Below are 10,343 nucleotides of genomic sequence, written 5' to 3'. Positions count from 1 at the left end.
TCTATGCAACATGCATTTTTGCCTTTGCTGTCTGGGTGATAACTTAGCTACACCGATTTCATTTTGATGTTAGTGGATTTTTTAATAGTAATGCTGAACCAGAAGCTCAGCATGGATGAAAACAGAGTCTGATGTCCAGACTTTGATACATGCATCCTTATGATGGGAACATTTGGAACTTTGCCCCAGTCCTCAGTTTTTAATGTTTTAAACTTTTGCTTGAGAATGTCAAAAAACAATGAAGTAAACTGGTGTAGCCATAGCAAGGTTCCTCATTGAACAAAGAAAGTCACTGAGTGAGTGAGTGAGTGAGTGAGTGAGTGAGTGAGTGAGTGAGTGAGTGAGTGAGTGAGTGAGTGAGTGAGTGAGTTAGCAAGGACTTTGCAGCTCAAAGTTATGTCCCCACAAAACAGTGAAGACTCGGCTACCATCGAGGCCTAGGACCAGAAGAATGTACAGTACTATGTTTTGACCACTGACTAGATGAAGTTTTGTTCTGAAGACTGACTTCTTCATTAAGTTACATAACGTTAGATGTACTAAAGGCCACCGTCTACTTTACTACATGTACTAACTCTTTTCACAACAACTCTGATGTCTATGGATTGAGGCTATGGTGGTGTTTCCATCATCATCAGTAAGTCTCTGGACTTGAAGTACATTCCACAATAGATCAGGCCGACCAGTTTCACTGCCAAAAGGAAGTTGCCAAGCACGTTCCCGGTATCAGTGCAATTTAAAGATGCCACGTATCCATGAAAACATGAGTCTGACTGGGTTTCTCAGACCCTCACAGATGTCCAAACCTTCCACATTTTTACCTGGTATCTAGCAGAGGCTCCAAGCATTCTCTGAGCCGCCTGGGAACCATAACAACTGAGCGGGTATCAGAGTCAGACCTAGACAGTTTTATTTTGAGGCGATATTACATGTCGCCTCAGATCATTCCGTCTGCATTTGCGCTGGTGGGTTTGTTCGATAAGGGTTCTACACGTCATCTGTGACGGCTTTACTGTATCTGTATTCATATAGCCGGTATAACCGCCCTTCGGTGTAACACAAACTGTTTTGTAACACATCGACAAGTACAGTGAAGTACTAAAAGCCCTCAACTGCCAGCTTTATAACTTAGCACTTCGAAACGTCGATGTCCGAACTTAAACAACCAGACTTTTATTATGAACCAAAGTTGAACCGTGCCAACACAAAATAATGGACGTGCCCAAATTTTCGACTGATCAGTCTTTGTCAAGGCATGAGCAAGTTTTTTAACTTCTTCCGCAGAGTTCACGACAGTCGTTATTATTGAAACATTGGTATTCCAGGGTAGTTATTTGCTGAAATGTATGTCTACATGATTATCTCCAGAACCGAATCAAGGCAGGTATACTAATTAATATATAAGCTATATATATATAGAGAGAGAGAGATAGAGTTCGACAACATGTTGACTGTCTTTTCCTTTTAATGCAAATTCATCATTTGAAAATATACCATCTACTAATAAAACATGCCTTTACCAACTGTTTCTTACATTAAGTTCATAAAGGAAGTTCACATCTACAACTAATGTTGCTTCTTTAACATATCGCTACTATGTAAAGGTTCCAACATACATAAAACTATACTAGTGGCTGTCACATAGTAACATGTACTACTAAGAATTTACGCGTGTAATAGCATAAGATAAACAACTCACAACAGCTATTCGCACCTACTGAACATCTACATGTTCACAAAGCTGATTACACTACTAGTATATCAGCAGTATCTGTACATTTCTACGCAATGTCTCCGGAAACAAGCTACAGCTATGTAACCATCAGGTGTCAGCGCTATTCCGCATGGGTTTCCATTATTAACTGTCACCACAGTCCGTATGAATATCCCGTCAGGCCCGAACACCTGCACACGGCTGTCACGAAGGTTCACTACAATGACGTTACCTGCCTGGTCTAACGTTATACCTGACGGACTTTCGAACTGTCCCTCATCCTGACCCTTCTCACCAAAACTGAACTTGAACTCTCCCTCAAGGTCAAACACAAACACTTTATGAGCATCAAAATCGGTGACCAAAAAAAGGTCACGTGACTCATTCACTGCTATGAGCCAGGGCTTCTGCAGCTCCCCGTTGCTGATCTCCCGGATGAGGCTCCCGTCAGGCTGTAGGAGGAGACATGACTTTCGCTCCCGGTCCGCCACCACCATGCGGTCGTCTTTCAGAACTGCCACTCCAAGTGGATTCTTCATGCAGTCAGGCTTCAATGTGTTTAAAAGTTCCCCTTCTTTTGAGTAACATTTTACTCCTAAATTTGGGGCCACCGATGTCACAATAACATTTCCATTCGAGTCAGCAACAATGTCGAATAGTGTGGCCTTGTCGACAGGGAAGCACTTCAAAGATTGACCATTGTCTGCATCAAATATCTGAACTCGACGGTTACCCTGATCCACCACCGCAATGTTTCCATCCTCATCAACTGCGACACCTACCGGCCCTTTCAGTTCTCCCACTCCACTGCCTTCCTTCCCGATAGTTAACACAGGTGTGTCCCTACTCTGCACATTGACATAAAACGGACTTCCTGCCACCTGTTGAGTGTTCACCTTAACATCTAACCTATGATTGCCAGTGACCTTGGGGATGTACGACATTTCACACACACCATCGCTCTTTATCTGTAGCCATGTCTGTACATTTTTTCCAAACGGGTTCTTCAGCGTAGTTTTAACGGCCTTACTGTTTGTGAAAGACATGCAGCCCGATTTGTTCACTGTCGTAAGTTCTGCGAAACACCGAAATCCCTGAACTGACGGCTTTATAACAACTTTGCACTTCGAAACATCGACGTCTGTTTCTAAACCACCAAGGTTTTTAGCTTTCCCCTCAAACATCGCGACAACCGTGTTCTCTACGAACTGAAACTCGCTCCAGTTGGACTCCAGGTCCGGCTGTTTTGCCAGCAGAGTTTCTACCCTTGTGTGGACTTGGTTTCCCACCTCCAGAATGTGCACGTCACTTCCGTGTTCTACAGCTTGTTGACAGAACGTTTGTGCGCTCGTCAGTCCGGCCAACTCAAACTCTATCGCTTCCTTCTTGGTCTGTAGAGCTTTGCCATCCACTCGACACTGTTCGTCAATCTGGCTCAAAATCTCCTTTTCACGCTTTTGCAGAATGTCAGCAAGTTGGCGGAAATACGCTTTAGCTTGGGTTGTCGCTGCGTCTTTGGAGGGAATTAACTTTGACATTTTCTTATCAACTTCATCGATAGATTCTTGCATTTCCTTCAAACGTAGGTCGATGCCTTGAAGAAGTTCTCGTAGCTTTTCTTTCTTCTTCTGTGCGACAGTGGCGATTTCTGCTGGATCGTGATTTTTGCCTGGTCGATGGTCGATCACGGTACACGCCGTACAGACCAAAGCGTTACAGCTCTCACAGTAGAAGACCAGTTCTTGGTTCTTGTGTTTGTGGCAGTGCCTTTTGCGCTGGAATCTATCCACACCCTCGTTTGCCTTCATAACGTCTTGTGAAACCAGTTCATGGTCTCTCGTTGCTGGGATCTTGCGGTGCATGGCGGTACAAGACTCGCAGAGTAACACAGCACAATCTGTACACCACGACTTGGCCTCGCCTTGCCCTCCCTCACATACCTGGCACGGGACACCTGGTTCCGTCCCTTTCTTGGCCGCCGCGAAGTCCAGCAGTTTGTTCACGTAGAAGTTGGTCCTGAGTCCGTCCACACCTTGGTCTGGTAGACTGACCTGTGTGCGGCAGGTTGGACACTCCAGCGGCTGTTGTTTGGTGGCCCATTCTTCGAGACACTTCTTACAAAACGTGTGCAGACATGGCAGAACTTTGGGATCTTGGAAGTGCAGCATGCAAACTGGGCACGTCAGGAACTGATCGTCAAAGTCAGTTGAGTCTTCAACCTTACACGCCATGGTATGGAAACAGATTCTCAAACAATAGTAAATGCTTTGTCACCTTCTGTGCCAGCACTAGCGAGTAGCTTGCTTGCTGTTCAGATTCCAGAGTGGATGGTTTCACAGAGTTCTGAGAGTTCACAGTGATAGCGAGTCACGTGGTAACGGGCGTTGTCCTCTGAACTCTGACCCTTCTGGGGTCAGCTGTTCCTGGAATCACTTTTTGGCGACGCCTCAGAGACGGGTGCATTTCTGACAGTAAATGTGTTATGATAGCTTCCTTCATCATTATGTTTAGCCATACCTTGTATGGCTCAACATATTGTTTTTGTTCACGTTCTTCTTCTTCTCCTTCTTCTGCCAAATCTTCAAATTGATTCAACTCTGCCATTTTTTAATCAACCGACCTGAAATTTGGCATGGAGGTAAAGAAGGCAAATACCCTCATGTGATTTTTTCATTAGTTGGAACAGGCCTGAAAATCATTTTTATGGAGTTTTTTTGTGGCATTTTTAGGCAAAAAAATTACATTTTGGTCTCCTGTGGCCTGGTTTTACAAGCAAATGACCTGACATTCGGTACAAGGGCGCCTTGAACATGTCCCTACAGGATTTCAATGACAATTCTGGTGTACATCACTTCAAAATGCTTCATTTTGGGGACTTTTGGACCCATTTCAGACCAAAAACAGGCCAAAAGTGGTATCCCCGTTCCATGTTCTATTTGCTGCTGGCCAAAGAATCCATGTTCTATCTAAGGATCCCCGCGTTCCATTTGCTACTGGCCAAAGAACACGTGTTCTATTTAGGTTACCTGAGGTCATATTGCAGGAACACACGCAAGACTTTGCAGTAAGAAGCTCTTGGGGTCCCACAGAACTTGTAGAGAGAATTGTTTTGCACGGGTGATTTTGGAACAGTCAATTTATGCATCGGGAGGGAGATTGGCGAAGTATGATGCTTTCGCAAATATTGACTTTCTACATGCAGTTAATATTTCGATTTGCCCAGGTGTTATTTTGGGACAGCACACTTCTTGCATGGGGAGGAGTATGGCTAAACATGCTGTATTTGCTCAGGGGCAAATGGCGGCCTTTCTAGTTACAACAGGGAATTTGTGACTATGAGCTAATCTCCAAGCGCCGTGTTGCAATAAAAACTTCCTCTGCCAGTTGGATACGGTCTTTGCAACCGTTGGATCTGCTTGGAGATAAACGATGAGCCATGTACTTTGTAAATAGCACCACTTGTGCGCAATGAACTTTTCAATTTTATAAATTCTATTATGTTTTGTAACATAATTCGGGAAATGATACAATAGGGGCCTTTCAAACGGCACTTTACACTAATGAATTCAGTTAACTATTTCAATGAAAGACAATCATTTTACAGGGGAAAGGAAAACACATATGTGCACACTACTTTCGAAAAGCTTGCTTTTCTTGAAAAGTGTTGTTTAATTTGCAAAGTGACTATTTTTTTTCTGAATTTCACCAGCAATAGCAATAAAAAGCAACAGAACAGATCGACAGTCCGGTCCTCAGATATAGGAGGAACTTCAAAAACGGAAATTCGCGACCTGGAAGCGCACATGCAACTGTCGAGGCACCGACTGAAATTATTTTGTAAAAAAAAAATAACGAAAAACGTGAAAAATATGGAACGCTTCACGAATTTGCGTGTCATCCTTGCGCCTGATTTTACGCAATGGTCGAGTCAAATTTTAGAAGAATTTAGAAGAAGTTAGAATCTAAAAAGGTATGTTTCAGCCAATCAAGGAGGTTTAAATAGGAAGGAGAGAGTTCGCCTATTAACACCCACCGCGGCCTTTTGTCCTGCCCCAATAAATCCCGCTGAGTCGCATTGTCCGGCAGCCCCGGCGGCGCCGCTTTGGTGTCGCCCTGAGCCGCTAATTTTCCCGCCAGTTCCGATGCAAATGAGCCTAAAATGACGTCACTGCTGGCGAAAATCGCCGAGCTGAGGCGGACATGCCTGCAGTTTCCGAGGATTGCCTTATTTGGGGTGCGTACTAGAGCTGCGCAGTAGCCAGCAATGGCGGCCGGTTGAACTGGCGAATGTTTTGATACGTGAAACTCTGTTGTGCGACGAAAAATGGGCGAGTTACAGCATTTTTTGTGTGTTGCAAGGCTCGAAGCGAACATTTTAGAACAGGAACATACCCTCAAATGTTGTCGTTTTGTAGAAGTTATGTGATTTATTCTGGATATGCCGATATATATTTTAGATGGTTGACGATGTGAAATTTCAATTTGTCAAACTTTCACAATCGGCATCGGGGCCATTTTTTTGGCATCGGGCCTACAATTCTCGGCTTCAACTGTGTTTTGTGCCTCTCTGCTGGCGAAGGAGGATCGATGAGGTACTGATATATGTGTGTAGAATCGGTAGAATCATGGTAGAATGTATCGAATTTTGTTCTCACAGCTGCCGAAAAGAAACGAGATATATGCCCTTATACCTAGGATCTTTGTCACAGAATCTGTACAAAAACACTGACATATTACATGCAGAATTTAGCAGACGTATTAGTTCAGCGCTTTATTTGACCATGTAGTTTGTAGGGTAGATGTTGTTACAAAGATTAACCTTGTTTCAAGGCTGTTGAAATAAAAATGGCCACAGGCTGTAACGTTGGTTGCAGCGCTTGAATTTCCTCCGATCGTCTTCTCCGCTATCTACTAGTACTTTTTCCCGATCCTCTCACTGATTTCTAAAAAGATTAATTCCTCAAAATAGCTAGAATTGAACTTACGACTGTCTCTCCACTAAAACTGCTAATCCCCGGGGCGCTCCAATTTGCAACTAAACAATGGAACCGATCGCTGGCGTGCCGCGCTGGCCCATTGAAATCAGGGCAATTGACACGTTTATGTCAATTACAGTTTTGACGCTTGCGGCCCACCGAGGACAAAAGGCAGTAATTTTAAACTCTCTCCTTCCTATTTTAACCTCCTTGAGCCAATCAAGTAGCGGGATTTTATTCTAACTTTCAAAACTTCAACCAATCAGTGTGCACCATTCTCATGACGTAACAAACCTCGCAGAAACTCAGGGAAGCGAGGAAAATCCTGTTCCCGGGATGGTGTGTTACGGGCTTCTGCTCGTCTATCGTCTCCTTTGTGGATATTTTGGACTTTTGTGGCGGTCAACTTGGCTTCAGGAACCGCGAAAGGTTTGTGGAGTTTGTACATTCTTATGTTATCATTTTTTGGGTGCGGAATTTGTCTGCTAAAGCCAACTTTATCGGGAGAATATGCATGCTTGTTTGGTGGACGATAAAAACAATGACGCGTACACTGTCAAAAATACCCCGAAAATCTGATCTTATCGTTCTAATCCTACGAAAATCCATCCATCTACAGTAGTATCTGTGTACATGATATGTTGGCAAGGAATCTTACCAAGTTTGATATGGATGGCTGCGGTTTTTCACTGTTAGATTTGTTGTTGTCTTCGGCATATTTATTCATAAAAAAGATGGCTCCTTCATATTTATCACCATCGACTCATGCCATGTCATGCATTTCTTAGATGTCAGTTTGGCTCATTACTATTGTTAAGAAGCTTTTCACCGGTGCAGGATGTATGTTAAAGGTAAGGTGTACAAGAGTTGTATTCTAGAGAAAGTTTGACCCAAATTGATGAAAACACAGGCGTGAAACCATAAGTAGGTCATGTCAAACTCGCGCCGGGAACATCTGGCATTCATTTACTCCAGCTCAAAACAATAACAACAGATCTTGACATTGAAAGTGAAAGTGAGAGATGCATTAGATGACACATTTTAGCCGAACTGGGTTGAATAATTTGCGATAGAAGATAGGCTAGTCGGCCAGAGAAAGTCTTATGTTTAGTTTGTGCAGTTTATTTCAAAAGTTTGGGGATTTACGGTAATCCCCTGTTTTCGTAGCGGTGACGCTCCAAGCAGAGGTTGTGTTGTGGGAGGTATTTGACGTGTTTTTAGGCAAGTTTGTCGGGCTCTCTAATTTGCACGGGTTCCTTAATTCGTCTGGCGACATATAGACAACGGTACAAAATAGAAAGTCTGACAAACTCGCCTAAAAACACGTCAAAAACTTCCCGCAGCCTCTGCTTGGAGCATTACACCGCTACGAAAACAAGGGGATTACCGTAAATCCCCAAACTTTTCAATCTTGTATTTGTAAGGTACTTTCTGTCGAAATCTACCCCGTTTGTTTCCTAAAATTTGTTCTTAATGTATGACTTGAAAAGGTATTTTGAGTTAAAGTTTAACTCTGGGAATGGGATGAAGCTGGTGTATATACATCCTTGGTGCATGTGCACCTGTGTGCACCCCAAATTGGAGCTGTACACCTAATTTTTGACTGTTATGTGTATGTTTCACTAGTAATAATAATGTTAATCCACAAATCAATAGTGTAAGTACAATGCTTGATAAACAGCTTTTTAATTCTAATTCTCTGTTCCTTCCCAGTCATGGCATCACAATGCAATGTAGAGTCAGGTCAGGTACGTTTCACTCTGTTACTTGAACATTAGGCCATAGCAAGTAAATTTTATGGATGACATCCTCCGCAGACTCAACAATTAATGAGATAGGGCGGAAAAAAGTCCTGACGAGACTTCGAGCTTGCGTGAAAGAAAGGCTCTACCTGTACTGTTGTATAGGATAACAAATATGATTTGGAACAAAACATAAGCATCCACACACTAGATAGATCATCTGTTAATTTTCTGACATAACAATGTCATTGACCAATTCTTCTCATTGATCTATTTCACTACAGTTACCCAACGTGCGAAGACTTGCTGGAGGGGGGCTAGTGTTGGAGCCAACTCAAGCAGCTATTGTAGCTGGCACTTGCAGGACAGAGCAGGCTCAACTTATGCCAGGCACCATCCATTTTGGGAAGTACAGGGGACTCACTTACACATGGCTATGTGAACACGACATGGGCTATGTGGTTTCACTCATTGCAAGCCACCAGCGAGAGCGGGTGAACAACAAGTCCCAGTCTTGCCTTATGGAGAACAAGGATGACCTTGCCAACTTTGCACTGCAAGTTCCCGGGGTTTCAGTAGCTGTCAGGGAGAGGAGGCGCAGAGACGACCTGAACAGATCACCACAGGAACCTGTGAACCTGCGAGGTCAAACACTTCTCCGGTTTGGCAAGTTTTCCAAGAGGACATGGGAGGATGTTTACCAGAATGAGAAGGGGTATGTACCTGTACAGAATATCTGTACTCTAATCCTACCATCACAGACACAGACCTTAAGCTACAAGCCACAGCCACTGAAAATGGTGTGTAATGACTGGTCTCTTTTTTTCTCTCTTCACAAGGTATGTGAAATGGATTGAACGAGAGAGCCCAAGCAGAGGAAGTCCTATGGCCTCATTCAAGGAGTTCATTGAGAGACGAAGGCATTCAGCCCAGGTAAGTCTTTTACAAAGTTTTGCTTCCATGGTGTGCATACAACTGCTAAACAAAGACATGTGACAAAAGTAGAGTTGAAAAGATGCTTCTTCATTTTAGATCTTCATTGTAAGACTCTGTTCCCACCCTGCAGAAAGTTTCCTCGGTGCTGCCAAGTCAGGTGACGCCACAGCCAACAGTACCAGTACAGAGAAGGATGACACCACGTGCAGCGACCTCAGCTCTGCTCACCCTACAGTCTACTCATTCTCACAGGCGGTTGGCACAGCCTAGCCCCCCCAGACGGGTGAGAGCACAGCCAGATACATTGATCTTTACTCTGCATCTATTTTTATGTTTCTATAAACTGTACTTTGTATGACGTTGATGCTTCAAACTCTGGTAGGATGTACAGTGTGTACATCTTTGATCTTGTAAATGTCAGCTTGTTCACACAGAGATGATCTGTCCTGGCTTGTTTTATGCTGGCTTGTTTTGTGTATGCTAAAACTGTATTGCTACCCTCCAGGTGTGGTCATCACAAGCCGTTGTGTCATCCCCTTCTGCCAGCAGCACAGTCACATCCCCTTCTGCCAGCAACACAGTCTCATCCCCTACTGCAGCCAGCACAGTCTCATCCCCTACTGCAGCCAGCGGAGTGGCTTCCCAGAGAGATGCTGGCAGAAGGGGATGTGACTGTGCTGCTGGCAGAAGGGGATGACACAACGGCTTGTGATGACCACACCTGGAGGGTAGCAATACAGTTTTAGCATACACAAAACAAGCCAGCATAAAACAAGCCAGGACAGATCATCTCTGTGTGAACAAGCTGACATTTACAAGATCAAAGATGTACACACTGTACATCCTACCAGAGTTTGAAGCATCAACGTCATACAAAGTACAGTTTATAGAAACATAAAAATAGATGCAGAGTAAAGATCAATGTATCTGGCTGTGCTCTCACCCGTCTGGGGGGGCTAGGCTGTGCCAACCGCC

General features: G+C 43.8%; 2 protein-coding genes across 2 annotated transcripts; one reads left to right on the top strand and one right to left on the bottom strand.

The window, feature by feature from the left end:
* Positions 1–1,761: 1,761 nt before the first annotated feature.
* Positions 1,762–4,145, bottom strand: LOC136426453 (tripartite motif-containing protein 3-like). Its single transcript, XM_066415121.1, has one exon. The coding sequence runs from the start codon at positions 3,943–3,945 to the stop codon at positions 1,762–1,764; it is 2,184 nt and encodes a 727-aa protein (XP_066271218.1). The 5' UTR covers positions 3,946–4,145.
* A 3,889-nt stretch (positions 4,146–8,034) lies between these two features.
* LOC136426442 (uncharacterized) lies at positions 8,035–10,065 on the top strand. Its single transcript, XM_066415110.1, has 5 exons — positions 8,035–8,438; positions 8,717–9,147; positions 9,272–9,365; positions 9,499–9,651; positions 9,874–10,065. Exons 1-5 carry the CDS (start codon positions 8,406–8,408, stop codon positions 10,063–10,065), a joined length of 903 nt encoding a protein of 300 aa, XP_066271207.1. The 5' UTR covers positions 8,035–8,405.
* The last annotated feature ends 278 nt before the right edge of the window (positions 10,066–10,343 follow it).

Source organism: Branchiostoma lanceolatum, chromosome 1, assembly GCF_035083965.1.
Source record: "Branchiostoma lanceolatum isolate klBraLanc5 chromosome 1, klBraLanc5.hap2, whole genome shotgun sequence".
NCBI classification, from domain to species: Eukaryota; Metazoa; Chordata; class Leptocardii; order Amphioxiformes; family Branchiostomatidae; genus Branchiostoma; species Branchiostoma lanceolatum.
Note: the sequence above shows the minus strand (reverse complement) of the source record. Positions and strands in the feature narration are given on the sequence as shown.